This window comes from Notechis scutatus, chromosome 2 (assembly GCF_049901735.1).
Source record: "Notechis scutatus isolate UNSWTSFEM ecotype Mainland chromosome 2, rNotScu1.2, whole genome shotgun sequence".
In the NCBI taxonomy this organism is placed as follows: Eukaryota; Metazoa; Chordata; class Lepidosauria; order Squamata; family Elapidae; genus Notechis; species Notechis scutatus.
The window spans coordinates 159,952,725-159,975,912 of record NC_142010.1 but is presented as its reverse complement, the minus strand read 5'-3'; the positions used below and the strand labels follow the sequence as shown (position 1 = coordinate 159,975,912).

The following is a 23,188-nucleotide window of genomic DNA, read 5'->3' as shown; positions in this document are numbered from 1 at the left end:
TTTGCGTAGACTGCGTCGCCTGGTGCAAAAACCCGGTGCTTGCTTGATGAGTCCGGGGGTTTTTCCGGGTTGTATGTGGGGTGTAGTCTGTCGAGTGGTGACCTTAGTTTCCTCCCCATTAGTAATTCTGCCGGGCTCTTGTTTGTCGTTGTGTTTGGAGTTATATGTTGTATTAGGAGCATTTTATTTATTTTTTCTTGTATGTCCCCATGTTCGATTTTTTGGAGGGTTTTCTTTGTGAATTGAACCATCCGTTCCGCCCTCCCATTGGCCGCCGGATGTGCCGTCGCTGTCAGCGCGTGTCGTATGCCCCGATCCGCTAAGAATTTTTTGAATTCTAGCGAGGTGAATTGGGGCCCATTGTCTGACACGAGGACATCTGGGAGGCCGTGGGTTGCGAAGAGCTTGTTGAGTACCTTGGTGACAGCTTCTGTTGTGGTGGTTTTCATGTTGCTTACCTCCAGCCAATTGGAGTAAGCATCCACCGTGATAAGGAATGTGTTTCCTTTCGTGGGCCCGGCAAAATCTATATGGATCCTGGACCATGGCCCCCTGGGGGTTTCCCATTCCAGGATTGGTGCAGCGGGAGGATTTGGTCTGGTTTCTTGGCAGCGTGAGCACTTGGCCACCCAACCCTCGATCTCCTTGTCCATGCCTGGCCACCAAACGTAGCTTCTGGCCAAGGCTTTTGTCCGCACAATGCCCGGGTGCCCTTCGTGCAATAATTTTAATACTTTCCCTTGCAGTCTCTCTGGTATGACCACCCTGTCCCCCCATAACAAACATCCTTTCTGTAATGACAGTTCTGTTTGCCGGTTCCGGAACGTCCTGAAAGCTTCATCGTTTTCCTTTTCCGGCCACCCTTTTTCTACCCAATGTAATACCCGCGCCAGACGTTTGTCTTTATTAGTCTCTCGGGCAATGTCTGACGCGGTTATGGGTAGGTCGGGCAATGCCTCTATGCTGAGGGTGGTCGTTGTGGGGGCTGGGTCAGCGTCTAGGTCGGGTAGCGGCGAGCAGCTCAGCGCGTCTGCGTGGGTGATCGTCTTACCGGGTCAGTGCGTGAGCCGGTAGTCGTAGGCGGCGAGGAATTCGGACCACCTTGTCATCCTGGGGCATAGGATGTTTGGGGTGGCCTTGTTCCCCGCCAGGATTCCCAGCAACGGCTTGTGGTCTGTGATAATGGTGAAACGGCGGCCGTAGAGGTACTCGTGGAACTTCTTTACTGCTGCAACGATGGCCAGGGCCTCCTTGTCTAACTGGCTGTAGTTCCTTTCGGGTTTGCTGAGTGTCCTTGAAAAGAAAGCGATGGGTGCTTCTTTTCCGTCCGGAAGTGTATGGCTGAGGACAGCGCCGACGCCAAAGGGTGAGGCATCGCATGTGACGGCGAGGGGTAGGGTCTCATTATATTGTATGAGGACGGCATCCGAGGTGAGTAGGTCCTTGGTGTTTCAGAATGCGGTGTCCTCACGTTTCCCCCAGGTCCATTTGGCCGTCTTATCCAGGAGCCTATGCAATGGCTCCGCCGTGGTCGCCTTTTGGGGCAAGAACACATTGTAAAAATTTAGCAGTCCCAGAAATGCCTGTAGCTCTGTTTTGCTCTTGGGTGTGGGGGCTTCCTTGATGGCTCTGATTTTGTCTCCGGTTGGGTGGATGCCGTGTCGGTCTAGGAGGTACCCTAGGAACTCAACTTGCTCTGTGCAAAGCTGGCATTTCTCTTTCTTCACTTTTAGCCCGGCCCCTTTGAATTTTTCTAGTACCTCCCTTAGGCGGCCCTCTAGTTCTTCCCGGTTGGCTGCCGACACTAGTACGTCGTCGAAATAGGGAACCACCCCTTTTATTCCTCGCAGCAGTCTTTCCATGAGGCTCTGGAAAATCCCCGGGACCACGCTGACTCCAAACTGGAGTCGGTTACAACGAAACGCTCCCCGGTGGGTGACTATTGTTTGTGCCTTGGCGGTTTCTTCATCGACCGGCAGCTGCTGATAGGCTTGTGCCAGGTCGAGCTTCGCAAAGACCTTGCCCCCCCCCCCAGCGAGTGTAGTAGGTGTTGCACTACTGGGACGGGGTAGGCGCTTTGTTGCAGGGCACAATTGAGGGTGGCCTTATAGTCCCCGCAGATCTTTACTGACCCATCTGGCTTAACTGGGGTGACTATTGGGGTCTCCCATCGGGCGTGGTCGATTGGTTGCAAAACCCCCTGTTTGACGAGCTTGTCAATCTGCTCGTCGATTTTTTTCCGGAGTGCGAAAGGCACCCGTCTTGGTTTTAGGCGTATGGGGGCGATATTGGGGTCTAGGCTGAAAGAGATAGGGGGCCCTCGGTACTTGCCTAGGGTGCCGTCGAATACTTCTTGGAAGTCCTTTGCCAGTTGCTGCTCCCAGTCGGCCTCTGTGATGTGGTTTATGCCCGTAACCTCGATGCCGAGTGGCGCGAACCATTGGAGGCTGGGTCGGTTTCGGTCCACGATCATCAGGGGAAGCTTCGCGGTGCGGTCCTTGAAGGTCACCTCAAACTGTCCGGTCCCGATGACGGGGATGCGGTTCCCCTGGTAGTCCTTGATCACCAGCTTCTGGTTCTCCAGTCCTCCTTTCTGGATGGTTGGCACCAACCGCTTGATTTCTTTCCAGGCGACCATGGAGAGGTAGGACCCGGAGTCCACCTCCATCCGGCATGGTTCGCCCTCGATGTCCACCTCCACGTAGACTTTTCGGGCATCGGTGGTTTCAGCGTGGCCGATGGTGACCGTCTGGTGGGTTTCCTCTCGCTGGCGGCCTTCTCCGTTTCGTCGCCCCCGGGTGTCTCGGCTCCAGCGATTTTCGGCTTGGCGGTCTCTGGTTCTGGGGGGGGGTGTCGTCTCGCCCCTGGTTGCTCGGGTCTCGGCGGCGGGGGCTGTGTGTTTTTCTGAGTCGGCAGACTCGGGCAATGTGGCCCTTCTTGTTGCAATGCCGGCAGATCGCGTCGATGAACCGGCATTCTGATCGAAGGTGGCTGCCCCCGCACCCGGCGCACTGGGGTCCCGACTTACGACCTCGTTGATCTCGTCGGTCCCGTCCTGCCTGGAGCCGATGGACGTCTTCCTCCTCTTCCGTGGTATCTGAGGCGGAGTCCAGGTCCCCGTGGTGTGTGGTGGTCTCTCGTCGGCTTGCTTCGGGGGTTTCTGTGTGGTCCCCGTTTTCTGCCCTCCGAAGCCTGGCTGCTGACTTTCGGGTGGCTTCGGCCGCGGAGGCTTCGGCCAGGGCGTCGGCGAGATCGATGTCGCCCTTTGCCATCAGCCGGCTCTTCAGTGCCTGGTCCCTGAGGCCTAGGACCACGCGGTCTCGAAGGGCATCGTTGAAATCCCGGAACTCGCACATCCCCCCTAGGTCCCGCAGGGAAGCTATGAAGTCGCTGACACTCTCGTCCTGCCGCTGGTTCCGCCGGTAGAATTCGTCCCGCCGAATGAGAATGGGCACGGCGGGGGCCTAGTGGTTCCGAAGTAGCGGCTCGAGATCGCCCCAGTCCATCGCCTTCACATCCGCGGGCTTCGCAAGGGCTTTGGCCATCTTGAACACTGCGGGCCCGCAGTGTGTGAGGAAGACGGCCCTCTTTTTCTGCCCGTTCGCATCCTTCAAGGAATCGGTCCGTGTATGATTCCCAGTCCTCGGTAGCCGGGTTGAACGGTGCTGGCGGGGTCATGCTGGCCATCTAGTCGGTCTTTGTCTTTCTCGGGACATGTGCTCGGTGGTTATTCTCTGTATCCCACCCTCGTCGCCAGTGTCGTGTCCAGCGCAGGAAGGAAGCTCGGAGTCAGTGACTGGTTTCAGCTCTTTATTGTGCTCCGATTACAGCTTAAGGTTGAAGGGAAAAACTGCGGCTTTTTATTCCCGAGCCGCGGCGGCCACGGCCAATGGCAACGCTTCGAATCTCCCGCGATTAGTTTCCACCAATCGCAGGGGATCCGCAACGGGCCAATCAGTGCGGCTCGCTCAACCAATCCGGTCGCCGCGCGCTTTAGCCAATCGCGACGCGGGGCTACGAGTATGTAAATTGACTGTACAGAACAACATGAATTTAGGACCATAAAGAAAGTTAAAAGCAATAACAAAGGTGGGTTTGAGTGTGCCTGGGAGACCTCTCAACTATTTTGCTTCAGTGTTGCTCCCAAGTTCTCCCAAATTCTGATTTGTGTTCAGATGGACCTAAGTGGAACTATTGGCAAACCTAGAGTGAAGTAAACAAAAAAAGATAGTGACGAGAAAAAGTTTGTTTCCAGGAAAAAAACTAATTTTAAAATTGAAAGTCTGGCAGATGTAATCTAAGAGTCCCTTTCTGTGATCTTTGAAAAACGTATGAATATCTAAACTAAAAACCTAGAATTTTATGTACGTTGGAATTTTGTTTCACGGCAACATTTATAGTTTTTAAAATCCTGAGCAGTAGCAGAAAAACAGATAGAGATCCTTGAAGAACAAGTAAAGATTACTTACTCCTGCAAAATTTTACTATCTGTCGTCTGAGGAAACCCAAAGTCCATCAGCTCATCCAGTAGCTCATACACAATGACAAAATTGTCACGGATGCTCTCTTCCTCCAGCTCCTTGAAGTATTCAGAAAAAACCTGTCAAAGAGAGAATGGGTACTGAAGAATTGAAGATATTATTACCCTGTAGTTAAGTTTCCAGAATTCTCATTGCTTGGATAAAATGTCTCTTCTGGAATGTCCAGTTTTGTACACAAATGGAACTGGATAAAGACAACAGGAAGGGACTCAGGTCAAACTATTCACAGGGGCAGGAAGGAGACTATAAAAAAGACTAAGTGTAAAGTTGGGTGACTTTCAACCTAGTCTTAGGTCCTGCAAGTTCCATTCCCCAAACTTCTGTTAAGATATGTTCTTATTCAGAACGTCCACCAAATTGAGTGTTCCAATTCCACTATGCCTGCTTTTCTATGTATAGAGTGCTCTGCTCTGCTCTGCTTTTGTACTAGAAATAAATAAATAACATGGAGATGTGGAAGAAAATTGAAAATCCTTGCTAGAATGAAGGTTGCTGAAAGAAAAACAGAATAGTTTTGAATGATAAATTGTTTTAGCTCCTCACTATTTACTATTCTAACTAATCAGCTGTTACTCATGTTTTGATACATCTTCCTCTGAAGATGTCTTAGAAATTATCACTGGTCTAAATTGTAAATTGTTGACAAATATTAAATAGAATAATTGAAAAAAATGTATTTTGCTGTGGGCTCAACTGCTAATCTATTCAGATCCTTGGGTGCTAATCTTTGAAATGGATTCTACCATATTGTCCAGACTGCCATGCTGCTGCACCAGCCATGCTTCACCAGATGCCAGTCTGCCATATGCAATGGGGGAAGGAGCTGTGGGGTGGGATAAGGTGAGGGGTTAGCATAAAGGGAATCAAAAATACTCGTTTTGACGTGCTGTGAGAGCCACCGGCTGTTCCATGGTCACATCAAGGTCACATCACGCCAGGGACTGCTACCAAAACAATTTGTTTGAATGTAATTGCACAGCGATAACCAGGGGGGAAGTTGGGAAAAATGGAAAAGTTAACCAGATGCCATGGGTGTGAAAGTTTAGATCTGGCTTTGTTACATTGTAACCACTTTGCTGTACTTTTGATAAAATGGATTCTCGAGTCTTTCTTTTCTAACTGATTAAGTTATGACAGCTGACACATTTATTTACTTATTTATTTAATACATTTATATAGCTGTTAACTTTATAACCAATTGTGGGCAGTTCCCAATCAATGAAGGATCACCCTCTCTACATAGGAACCTTTCTATAAAGTCATCTTGTGTGATTACAGGCAAACAATAATTGTTTTCAATGTTTTTATTTTTATTAAATATAGAAAGAGCAAAAATTTCAGTGTCTATATAAACAGTGTGTTGTCTGGGTACAATTAATTTAAGCAATAATCATAATCATGATAACAATAGTGTTCATAATATTAGTATTAAACATATAATAACAGTAGCATTAATAATAAACATATGTCAGTAGTGCTTACATATCCATTTGGTGAGCCATTTTTACAAAATTAGTCATTCTCTTATATTTTTTAAAATCTAACTTCTGTTTCTGCTTGTTAACCATTGATAAAATGAATCCCATATTAAAAATATTCAATGACTTCCTTATCTTTAAGTGTTAGTCTATTCATTTCTGCACATACTAATATTTTTTATTACATTCTCTTCTGTGGAATCTCTATGTTCTTCCAGTGTTGCACAAATGCAATTCTAGCCACTGTTAATACATGTACATATTCCCTTATTATATTCTTCTGGTATGATACCCAACAGAAATATTTCCAATTTTAAGTCTATGTATACTTTTATCATTTTTTTTTCCTATCCAAGTGTGTATTTTTGTCCAGTATTTTTTTTTTGCCTTTGAGCACGTCCACCACATATGGTAATATGAGCCTGGTGCCTGGTTACATTTCCAAGCACTTAGCCGACATTAAGAACATTAACATCTTAGCTGGTCTTGCTGGTAGAACGTGCCATCTGTAAAACATTTTGTATACGTTTTTTTTTATGTACTGTTGACATTGTTACTGTATAATTCCTCTCCCACAATTTTTGCCATTTGTCTAATTCTATCAAGTAACCAAAGTTTTTGGCCCACACTACCATCGTTTCCTTTACTTGTTCTTCTTCCATTCTAAAGCTCAGTAGATTGTTGCAAATTTTTTATTAGTTTTTCATCTGTTCCTGTTAGGATCTGATCTAATTCTGTTAGTTCTTTGTAAAAACCATATATTTTGGCATCATTCTCTTGTCTCGATTATATTTGTCCCTGCGGCCACCATGCTAAGTCAATCCCTTGACTTGATTGTATTTGTCCCTGTGGCCACCATGCTAAATCAATCCCTTCAGTTCCTTTTACTTTTAAGTTTTTCATTCAGAATGTCTTTATATCTTATAAATATTTAGACTGGTATTTTCAAATAATGTTTTTCTCTAATTTTTGCCCATGCAAAATGACAGTAATGCATTTCTAATATAGTGTTTTCGGAAGTAACTGTGTATTTTATTTTTCCCATACCATAGGAAGAGATGCCATCCCAGTTACACGTCATGTCCCTCCACAATTAATAGTCATCTATGTCTCAAATTTATCCATTCTTTCAGCCACATAGTGCAGATGCTTGGTAATATAACTCCCAATCTGGCAGCCAAAACCTCCTCTTGTAAAAACCTCCTCTTGTAAAAACCTCCTCTTGTAAAAACCTCCTCTTGTAAAATTTCAAACTTATTCTAGCTTTTTTCCCTTGCCAAATAAATTTTGATGTTAATCTATTTAGTTTCCCAAAATATTTTCTCCCCAACTTTATTGGAATTGTTTGGAACAAATATACATAGTAATCTTGGCAAAATGTTCATTTTAATGGTAGCTATTCTTCCTATCAGTGATAGTTGAAGGCTTTTCCACTTTTCCAAATCTAGTTTAATTTGTTGTATTAATTTGGAATAATTATCTTCTTTTATAGTTACACATCTGATAGTTGAGTTCCCAAATATTTAACTTTCTTCACTATCTGGATATCTATTTTCTTCATTAGATCTTTTTTCTGTTTGTCTGCAATATTTTAACTAGTATTTTGGTTTTCTCTTTATTTTCAATCCTGCAACTTCACCATAGGCTTCTATTTTTTTTATTAGTGTGGGTGATTGTGATTCTTCTATAATAAATACTAGGTTATCTGCAAATGCCTGTAATTTGTATTTTTACTTTTTTGTTTCCATCCCTTTTATTTCTATATCCTGTCTGATATTTCTATTTAGCACTTCCAGTGTCAAAATAAATAGTAATGGGGACAAGGGACATCCTTGCCTTGTGCCTTTTTTAATATTGAAATTCTCTGTCATGTCACCATTTACAATAACTTTTGCAGTCTGTTTAAAGTAAATCGTCTTGATCATATTGGTAAATTTTTCATCTAATTCTGTATATTTTAATTGTGGTAATATAAATTGCCAGTTTATATTATCAAATGCTTTCTGTGCATATAGGAAGATAAACGCCATTTGTTTTTCAGGATGTGCTTCATAGTATTCCAATATATTCAAAATAATCCTCATATTATTTTTGATTTGTCTGTTAGGTAAAAACCCATTCTGATCTGGGTGTATAAACTCATTCAGAAATCTGTTCAATCTTTCCACTATTATTGATGCATATATTTTATAGTCCATGTTTAGTAACAAAATTGGCCTATAGTTTTTGACCTGCCTTAAATCTGAATCTTCTTTTGGTATAAGAGTAATGTTTGCTTCCATCCAAGTCTTGGCTTCTAACAAAACTTCATTGCAGACTTCCAACATTGACTGTCATAGAGCGTCTTGTAAGTATTTATAAATTTCCACCAGTAACTCATCTGGCCCTGGTGTTTTGTTGTTGTTTCTTAATTGCCTCTAAGTTCAAACATTGCTATCCTTTCATTTAACATAGTTCTCACTGTTTCAGGCACTTTAGGTAGCTTAGCTTCTTCCAAGTATTACTTCATTTATCTTGTGAGATTTTCTCTTGATCATATAGGTTTTCATAGTAATTCCGAATTATTTTCTTTTTATTGTCATTTTGGTGCTGAAGTATGCCCTTCTCATCTGCCAAACATTATATCTGTCTCTTTTCTTTCTCCTTTTTTAATTTGTATGCCAGCCACCTTCCTGGTTTATTAGCATTTTCAAAGAAGTTTTGCTTTGCCGTTTTAATTTTTTGTGCCATTTCTACTTTTTCAGTTAAACTCAGTTTGTTTTACTAGTTCCATTTGGTTTTTAAGATTCTTTTTTGTGGTTCTTTCTGTAGCTGTATTTTCTAATCTTTTGTACTACCTTTCTAATGTCTTTTGATGTTGCTTATTTTCCTTATTTTTCCTTCCTATATAAGTTATGGCTTATAAAATATGCCTTGGCTATATCCCGTACATTTTGCAATAGAAAGTCTTCCTTTCTATTATCTTTGAAGAAGTTCATTTCTTTTTCAACTGTTTGTATGAATTCTTTATCATTTAATATGGATTGATTCAACACCCATCTCACTTTTTTCTTTTGTCCTTTCCACTTAACCTTAACTGGATTGTGATTTGCCCACAGTTCTATTTCTATTTCTTGTACATTGGCACTTAATTCCAGTGGCATCCATATGATGTCTAATTTGACCAGGATTGGTGTCTATTTGAGTAGTGTGTGTATTGATTTTTCTTGGGATTTCTTTCTCTCCATATGTCTTGAATGCGTACTTCTTCACCATTTTAAAGAAGGTCTTTGGTAAAGTTTTCCTTACCTTTTTACTTATTTTACTGCTTCTATAATCATGTTTTGCATCTGTAATTGCATTGAAATCTCCTATTACACAAATATTTTTAATAGTTCAGTTCTACAATTTTCTCATGGAGTTTTCCATAAAATTCATGTTTCTGCAGGCAAACAATAATTTAATGTGTATGTAAATAAAATATGTAAATATTTTCCCAGATATGAATAGAATTCAGAAGTGGAATAAACAAGAAAATGCAGCAAAAAAGTGAAGGAATGGCAAATGTCTGTGGAGATTCTCAGTCATCCAGCTCATGTTTGTCCCAAAGCTGTTTTTTCAAGAGGCAACTGGACTTTCTGGTTTTTCTTTAAAGATGTTTCGCTTCTCATCCAAGAAGCTTCTTCAGCTGTGACTGAATGTTGAGGAATGGAAGGATTTATACTTCTTGCAGACAGCGACCCATGGACAATGTTCCTCCAGGCCTTCCTGTCTTCTACCATCTTCTGGAGTCCATTTAAGCTCATGCCTACTGCTTCAGTGACTCCATCCAGCCACCTCATTCTCTGTCATCCTATTCTTCTATTGCCTTCAATCTTTCTCAGCAATATGCTCTTCTCCAGTGAGCCCTTCCTTTTCATTAGGTGGCCAAAGTATTTGAGTTTCATCTTCAGGATCTGGCCTTCTAAAGAGCAGTCAGGGTTGATCTCCTCTAGGACTGACCAGTTTGATTGCTTTGCAGTCAAAGGGACTCACAGGAGACTTCTCCAGCACCATAGTCCAATTTTGAGTGTAGGCTATTCCTGCTGTTGTCAGAATATGTATTATAAGATATTCAATTTCTTTTTTATACTTGCCTCTAATTATCCCTAATAAAAACATTTCCAGTTTGAGTTCTATTTTTTCTTTCGTTATTTCTTGCAGCCAAATTTTAATTTTAAGCTAGAATTTTTGGGCTTTGGAGCATAACCACCACATATGAAAGAAGGTACCAGTTGTTAGTTTACACTTCCAACATGTTGGACTCAAATTTGGATATATCTTGGCCAATCTTGATGGTGCTAGATGCCAACGATAAAACATTTTGTAAAGATTTTCCCTATATGAGGCTGCCATTGTTAGTTTATAATTTCTCTTCCAAAGTCTTTCCCAATCCTCTAATTAAATGTTATATCCAAAAATTTTCATCCATGCAATTATTGTCTGTTTTACTACCTCCTCTTCTGTATCAAATTTTAGGAGATAGTTGTAAATTTTGGATATACGTTTTTCTTCTGGTCCTAATAAAATTTTATCGAGCTGTTGGGGACTTAACTCTATACCAAATTCTTCCATATCCTTTTTTTGTATTTTGTTTGCACCTGCAAGTAGGGCCACCAGTCTAACTTAATTCCTTCTTCCTTCAATTTTTGATTTGTTTTTAGGTTTCCCTGTTTATCCAAAAATTGGTTGTACCTAATCATTTTAGAAATATCCATGGTATTTGGATTGAACATTGCTTCCATAGTTGAAAGCCAACTTGGTATCTCAATATAATGTTTTGGTTCAATTTTACACCAGATCTCTATAAGTGCCTCCCTAATTAAATGTTGCCTAACATGTGAGTACATCTTTTGGTTTATCTCCCATAGGATGGCATGCCATCCAACTTGCACGTCATGTCCCTCTAATGTTAATATACTCCTATTGCTTAAAGATATCCAGTCCAAGTTAATTTTGCTGCCTGTTGATATAACTCCCAATCAGGGAGTCCGAAACCACCTCTGTATCTATTATCCTGCAATAGCTTTAGTTTAATTCTAGGTTTTTTACCTTCCAATATAAATTTTGTTATCATCTTGTTTAGTATCCCATAATTTTTTAAATTTAACTTTACTGGCACAATCTGGAATAAGTATAGCCATCGGTAGCAAGTTCATCTTTATTGCAGAAATCCTTCCTACTAAGGAGAGCTGCAATTTTCCTCATTTTTCCAAATCCTTCTTTGTTTGGTTAATTAACTTATAATTATCTTCTTTTAAGCATGAACATTTTGCTGATAAAATTAAATATTTGGATATTTTGTTATTTATAATTTGAAGTTATGTTTCTTTTTCTAATTCTTTTTTTTTTTGATGATCTAAAAGATTTTTAACTTAATGTTTTAGTTTTATTAATTTTAAGATTCACTACTCTACCATATTCTTCTATTTCGTTTAGCAATATTTTCCCAACCTCATTCAGATTTTCTACAAAAAATACCATATCATCAGCAAATCTTGCATTTTATACTCTTCCTTTTTTATCTTAGTGGCTGTAATTTCTTCTTTATTTCTAATTTGATTTAATAAAACCTCTATTGCAAGTATAAATATCAGAGGCGAGATCAGACATCCCCGTCTCACTCCTTTAGCTATGTGAATTTTTTCCGTGAAGTCCTCATTAACCCTTACACTGGCTTTCTGATTTGAATAGATTTCCTTTATCATTATTACGAAGTTTAGTCTAAATTTCATCTCTGTCATCTGATACAAAAAGAATTCCCAATTTAAATTGTCAAATGTTTTCTGCACATTCAGAAAAACCAATGTTACTGGTTTCTCTGGATGCGCTTCATAAATATTCCAAAATATTCATTACTGTCCTGGTGTTATTCCTGATTTGTCTTTTTGGGAGGAAACTATTTTGATCCGGATGTATTACTTCATTCAAAACATTTTTCAATCTTTCTGCCATAATAGTCATCAGTCAGCATTCAGCAATGAGATTGGTTTGTAATTCTGAATTTGGGAATGGTCTGTACCTTCTTTCGGTATATGTATGTTTCTCCCCATGACTTTGGTAGTTTTGTTTTTAATAATGCTTCGTTGTACAATTCTAACAGCAGTGATTGCGTTGTTTCCCACAAGGCTTTATAGAAATCTCCCGGAATCCCATCTGGACCTGGCGTTTTGTTGTTTTTCTGTTTGGTAATTGCTTTTTCTAATTCTATCTGTGTTATTTCCTTTTCTAAAAGTTCTTTATTTTCTTCTGAAATTTGTGGCAGATTTTCCCCTTTAAAATATTGTACTATCTTATCCCTCTCTATTTGATCCCTTCTGTATAGATTTGTTTCTGGAGGGTGTTAAATATCTGATTCCATTTAACTGGCAAGTTCAATCCGTTGATATTTATGGATAGCAACTTTATTTCCTCTTCCATTTTACTGTTTACATTGTTGTCTTGGTCTTCTATGAATTCTATTTTCCATCTGTGCTCTTGTTCTGATCTCCTCTCCTTCACTCTGTTCTTTTCGTCTTTGTTTCTCTCTTCCTGTTTTAAGTCCTTTTCGTTCAATTGCTCCTGGCTTCTGGTTTTTAGCTCTTCTTTGCTACCCAATTCTTCTATAATCAGTTCATCATAGAAATCTTGTGCTTTTTTAAATTGTCTATTCTAAGTTTCTTTTCTCACCAGGTTATGAGCATGCCTTCTGGGATAAGCCATCTGTCTGTTATATTATGTTTTATTGGACGTGTAGTAAGAAAACGATAGCTTATTGGGTGAGAGATGCCTTGCTAAACACATGGGAAAAAATAAAAAGGAATCATTATGTGAAGGTGCCATTATGGTTATCAAAATTAGAAGCAGTAATACATCGCAATGCTCTGGATTGTACCAAAATGATAAAATATAGAGATTTGCTAAATGAAAAAGGGGAATTAAAAACTAGGTACCAATTAAAACTTCAGGGAATTGAGATAGGATGGTGGCCTTATCTGCAACTGCAAGCACTTTATAATAAGGATAAAGAACAATTTGGCTTTTACACAACCCAGCAAGAGTTAGATAAAAGGGGAAGAAAAAAACAGTAAAATTTACAACTATTAGATTATAAAATGAAGGACAAAACTGGCAAAGAAAGTATGGTAATTTGGGCTAAAAATGTGGGCCATACTATCAACTTAGACCAGTGGGAACATATTTGGCAGGTAAACTATAGATTAACAATGTTGGTCTCTTACAAAGAGAACTTATATAAAATGTTTCATTGCTGGCACTTAACCGCCATGGAGATTAGCCAAAATGTTCCCAAACATGCTACCCAAGTGTTGGAAATGTAATTATAATCAGGGAACATATTTCCATATGTGGTGGACGTGCCCCCATGCATGAAAATATTGGCAAAAAATTAGAATATGGATAGAGGAAATAACAAAACAGAGAGTAAAATTCAAACTGGAAATTTTTTTATTAGGCATGTTAGAACCAAATATGAATAGGAAGCACCAATATTTGATCCTTCATAAAACAGCAGCTAGAATAAGTTTTGCTCAAAATTGGGAATTGGCTATGAACCCTTCAGAAAATATGATAATCAATAAGATACATGAATGTGCCAAGATGGATAGACTAACTAAGTTGTTAAAAGATAAGCAAGACAGTGAATACTACAAAACATGGGATATCTGGTACAACTGGATAAAGAAAAGATGATATCTGATGATCTGGTAACACTTTGGAAAAAAAGGGTGATGTGTAAATAAATGTAAATAAACTATATGTATGCATAGAGTTTAAAATGATGAAGGAGTTATTATGACAATGTATAACACACTATCAGAAGAAAAGTACAAGTGTATCTACTCTTTAGACAACGTTGTAAAATGTGAATATATGTTTTTAATTTCATAAATGTTGAATAAACAAAGTTAAAAAGAAAAAAGAAAAAAAATAGTCCCTCCTCTGTTCTCTAATTCTTCTGGGGATCTGTTTTAGTGTCTGCATTTCTTTACTTTTATAAGTTACAGTTTCATCTCTCATTGCTTTGTATACTTCGTCTCTTACTGTTTTTTTTAGTAAACCAAATATGTATTTCCCTTGGGAGTTTATTACCTCTGGCGTAATTGGTGTACATTCTATAAATTTTGTCTACATCGTTTCTAATCTCTCCAATCTACCATTGGGTAGCTTCTGCTAATATTTCCGCCATAATCGTTTTCAAATCCTCATCCTTATCTTCAGGCACATTTTGAAACCGTAGGTAAAAAGCAGCACGTTCCATTTCTAGATTTATAATGGACTCCTCTAAGTCTTTTGTTTATAGCTACTAGTTTTTGGTCTACTCCTTCCAATTTTTTTTCAGTCTGCTCCATTCTAGTTTCAACCGCTGTAATTCTTTGATCATTTTTTCCCATTATTTGTTGAACTTCACCTATTTTATTTTCTAGTTTGTACATGTTATTTCCCATTTCTTCATGATTTTTATTCATAGTCTCTTGCATCTTAAGCATCATTTCTTGAATTGTCAAAAGTATTGTCTGCATCATTTGTGTATTGGCCCGGTTGCTTGCTTTTTCTGCTCCAAACATTTGTATCTATTGCTCTCTGTCCCAAAGGAGATGCTGCTGCCAAAAAGGGGTTTTCTTTCCCAAACGTGTAACTGTTGTGGTAGTTGTCATTTTTATTAGTTTAAATAGCTTACTCCACTCTACCATCCACTTATTTTCCACTCAGCTACTCCTACTTCTCAATAATATTTATATTATATTTCTTTTTTCCAATCTTTCAGTTATTCCCTTCTTTTAATATTTAATATTACAGTCCAAGCTATTTCCTGTATTATTTGTTTATATCACAACCTTATATCCACTTTAAATAATATAGTTTGATTAAATTATATCACAATCTTATATCCACTTTGAATAGTATAATGTTATCTTATAGTTAGAAAAATATTCAATACTCTATGTTATTTAGTAAGTGTTAATTAGTTCAGTTAATTTAAACAATTCTCTATAGATTCTAACAGTGGTTTCTTATGTTGATACACTAAATGTATTTAATTTTCTTTAATCTAAATATTTTCAACCAAGTTCTATTATCAAAATTCTATTATCAAAAACAAGAATTCCTATTTCACTCTATCTTATACTTTCAGATTTTATATTCTAAATAATCATTACAGCCTTAAATAGTATCAAATAAACAATATAAACATAAGCATCAAGTAATACATTTAACTTTACATTGAGTTCTTTTATCACCTTATTTTATTACTTATATAATGTTGCCTTCTCTTTTCTTGTTAAGCTCTCCCGTCATCTGTTGCATCAGCCATTCCTTATTGTAGCACCAAGGTTCCTTTCTTCTCTGTTTCAATTTTTAAATGATATGCAAATGGTCCTTTTCAGCTTCCTTTCTTTTAAATCCAATTCCTTCCAATTAACCCTGTCCTCAGAAAAATTCTCTGCACCTTCACTTTCTTTCTTTACTTTGTTTTTCTTCCTTCTTCCTTCCTGCTCTTCCACTGGATTCCTTCTTTCAAATTGCTTAGTCACTTAGCCACTTAGCCTTTATATGCTCCAGACAAATCCTTTCTTCCAACTCCAATTCCAAAGCCTCCATCCTTCTCTGTCCAATTCCCTTTCTTCACCAGTACTTTCGCTTACCCTCACTCTCTCCATATCGCTTTTCTCTGTCCAAATCTTTCCTGCTAAAATCTTCTTCCCTTACAATCCCCTCTCACCGTCTTCTAGCCACTGTCCTTTGAGACCTTCTGTCTCTCTCCATCCGAGCCTCTCCACTTGCCTACTGATTATAAAACTTTCTCTTCTCCCATGCTGCTACAGTTATGGCTCCTCCAGGAGAGTGCAACCCTCAAATCAGGCTCCTAATGCAAAAGATTGAGTCCCAGAGACAGAGCTTGATCTCTCTTTCCCGAATCGCTGCCACATTACCTCCAGAAGACCAGTGCTCAGCCTTTCTTATGGTCCAACTTTCACAGCCATATATTGCAACTGGGAACACCATAGCCTTGACTATAGCACTTTTGTTGACAGGGTGATGTCTCTGATTTTTAGTATGCTGCCTAGGTTTGCCGTAGCTTTCCACCCCAGAAGCAAGTGTCTTTTAATTTCTTGGCTGCAGTCCCCATCTGTGGTGATCTTGGAGCCCAGAAAATAAAATCTGTCACTACCTCCATTTCTTCCCCATCTATTTGCCAGGAATTGAGAGGGCCGGATGCCATGATCTTAGTTTTCTTAATGTTGAGTTCCAAGTGAACTTTTGCACTCTCCTTCACCCGCATCAAGAGGCTCTTTAGTTCCTCTTCACTTTCTGCCATTAGAGTGGTATCATCTGCACATCTGAGGTTGTTGATATTTCTCCCGGCAATCTTAATTCCAACTTTTGATTCATCTAGCCCTGCCTTTCTCATGATGTGGGGTGCATGTAAGTTAAATAGGCAGTGCGACAGTATACAGCCTTGCTGGACTCCTTTCCCAATTTGAACCAATCAGTGGTTCCGTGCCCAGTTCTCACTGTTGCTTCCTGACCCGCATATAGGTTTCTCAAGAGACAAATAAGATAGTCTGGTACTCCCATCTCTTTAATAACTTGCCACAATTTGTTGTGAACCACACAATCAAAGTCTTTAGCATAGTCAATAAAACAGATGTTTTTCTGGAACTCCCTAGCTTTCTCCATAATCCAGCATATGCTGGCAATTTGATCTTCTTACCTCGTCTAGTTATTCTCTGGAATTCTGCATTCAATTGGGTGTATCTTTCTCTTTCTCCCTTGCCTTTCACTTCGCTTCTTTCCTCAGTTATTTGCAAAGCTTCCTCAGATAACCATTTTGCTTTCTTGCATTTCTTTTTCTTTGGATGGTTTTAGTTGCTACCTCTTGTACAATGTTGCGAACCTCCGTCCATAGTTCTTCAGGCACTCTATCAGATCTAATTTCTTAAATCTATTTGTCACCTCTACTGTATATTCATCAGGGATATGATTTAGTTCATACCTGAGTGGCCTAGTGCTTTTCCCTACTTTCTTCAATTTAAGCCTAAATTTTGCAAAGAAAAGCTTATGATCTGAGCCACAGTTAGCTCCTGGTCTTGTTTTTACTAACTGTATAGAGCTTCTCCATCTTTGGCTGCAGAACGCATCTGATGATGTCCATGTGTAGAACCATCCCTTAGGTTGTTGGAAAAGAATGTTTGCTATGACCATCGTATTCTCTTGACAAATTTCTATCAACCTGTGCCCTGCTTCATTTTGTACTCCAAGGCCAAACTTGACTATTATTCCAGTTATCTTTTGGCTTCCTACTTTAGCATTCCAATCCCCCATGATAATAAGGACATAATTTTTTGATGTTAATTCTATAAGGTGCTGTAGGGCTTCATAGAAATGGTCAATTTCATCCTCTTCAGACACCAGTGGTTGAGGCATAGACTTGGACTACTGTGATATTGAATGGTTTGCCTTGGATTCAAACTGAGATCATTCTGTCATTTTGGGGGTTGTATCCCAGTATTGCTTTTCCTACTCTTTTATTGGCTATGAAGGCTACTCCATTTCTTCTGAGGGATTCTTGCCCGCAGTAGTATACCTGATGGTCATCTGAATTAAATTCACCCATTCCTGTCCATTTTAGTTCGCTGATTCCTAAGATGTCAATGTTCAGTCTTGTCATCCTTGTTTCAGCTTGCCTTGATTCATGGATCTTACATTCCAGGTTCCTATGGAGAATAGATCTTTACAGCATTGGACTTTCCTTTCACCACCAGATGCATCCACAGCTGAGCGTCCTTTTAGCTTTGGCCCAGTCACTTCACTCTTTCTGGTGCTACGAGTACTAGCTCTCTGCTCTTCCCCAGTAGCATATTGGACACCTTCTGACCTGACGGGCTTGTCTTCCAGCATCATATCTTTTTGCCTTTTGGTACTGTCCATGGGGTTTTCATGGCAAAGATACTGGAATGGGTTGCCATTTCCTTCTCCAGTGGATCACATTTTGTCAAAACTCTCTGCTATGACCTGTCTGTCTTGGGTGGCCCTGCATGGCATAGCTCATAGCTTCATTGAGCTACGCAAGCCCCTTTGCCATGACAATGCAGTAACCCATGAAGGGGTCATGGCAACTAAGGAGGCAGCAAAAGATGGCTTCAGCCAGGATGGCTTCAGAGTTGACAGTCAGCTTAACATGAGAGAAGTACCTGGAAAATTCAAATGGAAAATAAATTAGCCTTTCATCATCCACCCCTCCCTCCTCCCAGAGGTTCTTTTGGCTTTTGAGGGTATTTATCATGGAATTTCTTAGTCTATCTGCTTTCAACATCCCAGCTTTTAACCCAGGTGGCTTCAGACAATGGGTATCCTTCCATTGCACTAAGTATTGTAGTCTCCCCTTGTATAGAGTCTAGGATTCTTTTTATCTTGTAATATGTCTCTCCCTGCACTATAATCAGCTTTGGGGCTACCCAGCCCACTGGCCTCACCTGAGACCCCATTACTGGCTTTAACAAGCTGCTGTGGAAAATCAGATGCACTTTCTCAAGAAGGCGGGGGAGTTTCTGCTCCATCATGACAATAATCTTTTTTTTAAATTTTTATTGGTTTTTAAAACAAACATAAACAAACAAAACATAAAAACATCAAGCCACCTTCCATATATATATACATACAGTGTGCCGGTTGGTTTTTACAAATTGTTTTGTGCTTCCATTTCGTAGTCTTCAATTACAATTACATTGTATATACTCTCGTATTTTCAATCAAATATTAAATACATTAATATCATTATTAATTAATCATTTGACTATACTTTTATTCATTCATGTTTTATGAAATAATCATATTTTACTTCATTTGTTTTATGACGGTTCATATTTTCATCCCAAATCTATCCTAAAATCATTTTGTAGATATAATAAGAAAAGAATACATCTTTATATATTTATTATTTTCTAAGAATCTACATATTTCATTACTATATTTTATTGTCTAACCATTGATAGAATAGATCCCAAATTTTATAAAATTGTTTATCATCTTGTTCTCTAATTTCAAATGTCAATCTACTCATTTCAGCACATTCCAATGTTTAATGATTTCCTCCTGTGATGGTGTTTTCTCATTTTTACAGTTTTTAGCAAATACTATCCTAGCCGCTGTTAATACATTTACAATCAGGTATTTCAAGTCTTTACTATATATTTCAGGTAAAATTCCCAATAAAAATATCTCTGGTTTCAAATCTATATGCTTTTTTGTCATTTTTTCCAACCACATGTGGATTTAGTCCAATATTTTTTAGCAAATATGGTAATATTTTTTAGCAAATAATCAAATATTACCAAATATGGTAATATGAGCCAGGTGTCTGATGACATTTCCAACATTTTTTGGATTTATTCTTGAACATTCTTGCTATTCTTGTCGGGGGAAAATGCCACCTGTAAAACATCTTATACAAATTTTCTTTATATGCTGTTGACATTGTCATTTTATAATTTTGAGACCACAGTTTTTGCCATTTCTCTAGATCAATCCCATATCCAGAATTCTTCCCCCAAGCAATCATAGTTTCTTTAATTTGTTCTTCTTCTAGTTTAATTTCTAATAAATATCCATACAATTTTTAATCACCTTTTCATCAGTACCTGTCAAAATCTTATCTAAGTCAGTCAGTTTATCATAGAAACCTTCTGTTTTAGAATCTTTATCATACCTTGAATGTATTTGCGCATATGAAAACCAATTCATCTTTATACCTTGTTCCTCTAGTTTTTGCATAGATTTAAGTTCACCCTTTTCATTCAATATTTCACCATATCTAACTGTTTGTTCCTTTTTGTATATTATAGGATAAGAAAATGCTTCAATAGTCGATAGCCAGACTGGAATTTTCAAATAATATTGTCTTTTAATCTTCTCCCAGTTTAACTACATCAAATTTGTAGCTTGGTAGCACAATTCCCAATTAGGCAAACCAAATCCTCCTCTAATTCTAGCATCTTGCAAAAGTTTTAACTTTATTCTCGCTTTCTTACCTTGCCATATATATTTCAACACAATTTTATTTAAATCTTCAAAGTAATCTTTTCCAAGCCTAATTGGAATTGTTTGGAACAAATATAAAATTCTGGGTAATATATTCATCTTGATTGTTGATATTCTCCCTATTAATGACAGTTGTAAATTTTCCCATTTCGCCAAATCTAGTGCTATCTGCTGCTTAAGTTTGATATAATTATTCTCTTTTAGTGTACTGCATCTTGCTGTCAAATATATCCCCAAGTACTTGATCTTATTCGTGACCTGGATTTTCAATAGATCTGCCAGTTCTTTCTTTTGTCTTGATAACATATTCTTTGTCAGGATCTTTGTCTTATCTTTATTTATTTTCAAACCAGCCACCTTTCCATATATGTCTCTATCTTTTCTATCAATTTTGATGCTGTTTCTAGTGGATCTTCTAAAATGAAAACCAGATTATCTGCAAATGCTTGCAATTTAAATTCTTCCTTTTTAATTTTCATCCCTTTTATATTTTTTTCATCTCTAATATTTCTATTTAGCACTTTCCAAGGTTAACACAAACAACAGAGGTGATAGTGGGCACCCTTGTCTTGTTCCTTTTCTTATATCGATAGTCTGTCAGTTCTCCCTCTATCATTACCTTTGCTGTTTGCTTATGATATATAGCTTCTATTGCTTGAATAAATTTTTTAGCAAAGCCCATCTGTTCCAGCAGTAATAACATGAATTGCCAATTCACATTATCAAATGCCTTCTGTGCATCTAAAAATATCAAAGCCATTTGTTTTTCAGGATGTGCCTCGTAGTATTCCAAAGTGTCCAAGATTACTCTCATATTGTCTTTAATTTGTCTCTTTGGCAGAAATCCATTTTGATCAGGATGAATAAAATTATTTAAATATTTTTTAAGTCTTTCTGCCAATATTGAAGCAAAAAAATTATAATCTGTGTTTAGTAAGGAAATAGGTCTATAGTTCTTGATTTGTAATGGGTCGGCCTCCTCTTTAGGAATAAGTGTAATATAGGCTTCTGACCATGATTTAGGTATCTTCTTCTTTAACATAACTTCATTCATAACTTCTAGCAATGGAAGGTTCAATGATTCTTGTAATGTTTTGTAAAATTCTGCCAGAAGTCCATCTGGGCCTGGTGCCTTTCCATTATTTTGCTTCTTGAGTGCTTCAGTTAACTCCATCATCGTTATATTGCTTTCTAACATTATTTCAATCTCTTTAGGTATCTGGGGTATATTAGCATTCTGTAAATACTGTTTAATTCTTTCCTCATCAATATTCTCTTGTGTGTACAATTTCCCATAATAGTCTCGTATAATTTCCTTCTTCTCTTTACTACCATAGCAAACTTGGCCTTGGTCATCTATTAATTGCAATATTTTCCTTGATTCTTTCTCCTTTCTCAATTTATATGCAACCATCTACCTGGTTTATTTGCATCTTCAAAGTAGTTCTGTTTAGCACCTCTAATTTTCTGTGCTAGTTCTTCTTTTTCTATTAGACCCATTTTATGTTTGGTTATATCCATTTTTAACTTAATGTCCTTTTTCTGTGGCATTTTCTGTAGCTCTTTTTCAAGTCCTTTATACTCATCCTCTAATGCCTTAGAGGCTAATCTTTTCATGGTATTTCTTTTCCTTGTATAGTCTATTATCAAGCCTCTGGCATTTGCCTTCATTGTATCCTATACGTTCTGCATTGATGTGTCTTCTTTTTTATTTTCTCTAAAGAAAAAGGCCAGTTCTTTCTCAATCCTCTGTATGAAGTCTTTTTCCTTTAAAATAGTATTATTTAATGTCCTTCTAGATCTTCTTCTTTGTCCTTTCCATTTAATTGTCATTGGATTGTGATCTGCCCAAGTACTTCTTTCAATATTTATTTCTTGAATATTAGTTAACAATTCTGTTGACATCCATATCATATCTATTCTGGACCATGATAAATGTCTATTTGAGTAGAAGGTGTATTGTTTGGTTTTAGCATTTCTTTCTCTCCATGTATCTTTTAAGTTTATTTCATCTACCATTTTAAAAAAAGATTTAGAGAGGGTCTTTCTGTTTGGCTTTATTGTTTTCTGTGCTGTATAGTCCAGTTTATTGTCTACAATTCCATTAAAATCTCCCATCATAACTATATTAGCATAGTCCAGTTCAATTATTTTCATATGTAATTTTTTATAAAATTCTTCTTGACTGTCATTCAGGGCATAGATTGCAATCAGGTGTGTTTTCGTATTATTCTCCATTATTTCCACCATTAGTATTCTTCCGTCGTCATCAGTATAAATCAATTTCACTTGGATAATATCTTTAATGTATAAAACCACTCCTCTTTTCTTGCATTGTGTCAAGAAAGTAAATATTTTCCCTAATTTTGGCTGTATCAACAATTGTTTATATTGCTTTTTAATATGTACTTCTTGTAGGCAGATTATATCAAATTTTAATTTCTCTAATTTATGGAAGGTTTTCCTTCTTTTAACAGCTGAGTTAAGTCCATTTATATTAATTGTAATCAATTTTTTCTCTTCCATGGTTATATTTTGTAGTTAGGTTTAACAGCTCTCGTAATTCTTGGTTCACGTTATTCTTTGGCTTCCTCCTTTCCACCTTCTTCTTCTTTTTCAGTCATCATTTGGCAGTCCTCTTGGAATTCAATTAGTGAAATTTCTTTTTCTGCCTCTTCCTCTTTCCCTTTAAAAAATTCTGCGTAAAATGATTCAGCTTTCTCAATTGAGTCAATTCTGTGTCTCTGTTCTTGCCATGTGAACATTAAACCTTCTGGAATCAGCCTTCTATAATTCACCTCTTTTTTAAGTAGCATTTTGGTCAGGAATCGGTATTCTCTTCTCATCTCTCTCACTCTTCTGGGTACTTGTTTCAAGACCACAATCTCCTTGTCTTTGTATTTCAATGTTTTCTCCCTTGCCACTTGCAATATTTGCATTTTAATGGCTTTCTTTGTAAATCTGATGTGAACTTCTCTTGGTAAGCTATTTCTCATTGCATATCTTGTGAGGACTCGATAGACCTCGTCTATTCCATCCATCATCTTCTCTTCAGTTATTTCCAAAGCTTCAGCCAATATTTCTATCATTATCTCAGCTAGGTTTTGC

General features: G+C 38.1%; 1 protein-coding gene across 2 annotated transcripts in view; it reads right to left on the bottom strand.

The window, feature by feature from the left end:
• The window catches only part of AP1M2 (adaptor related protein complex 1 subunit mu 2), a 79,300-nt gene that overhangs the window by 24,893 nt on the left and 31,219 nt on the right, over positions 1–23,188 (bottom strand). For both annotated transcript variants that reach the window (XM_026679662.2, XM_087957116.1), the window contains one exon: positions 4,470–4,600. In XM_026679662.2, the coding sequence (XP_026535447.1) occupies positions 4,470–4,600 (131 nt within the window). The remainder of the gene's footprint in view (positions 1–4,469; positions 4,601–23,188) is intronic.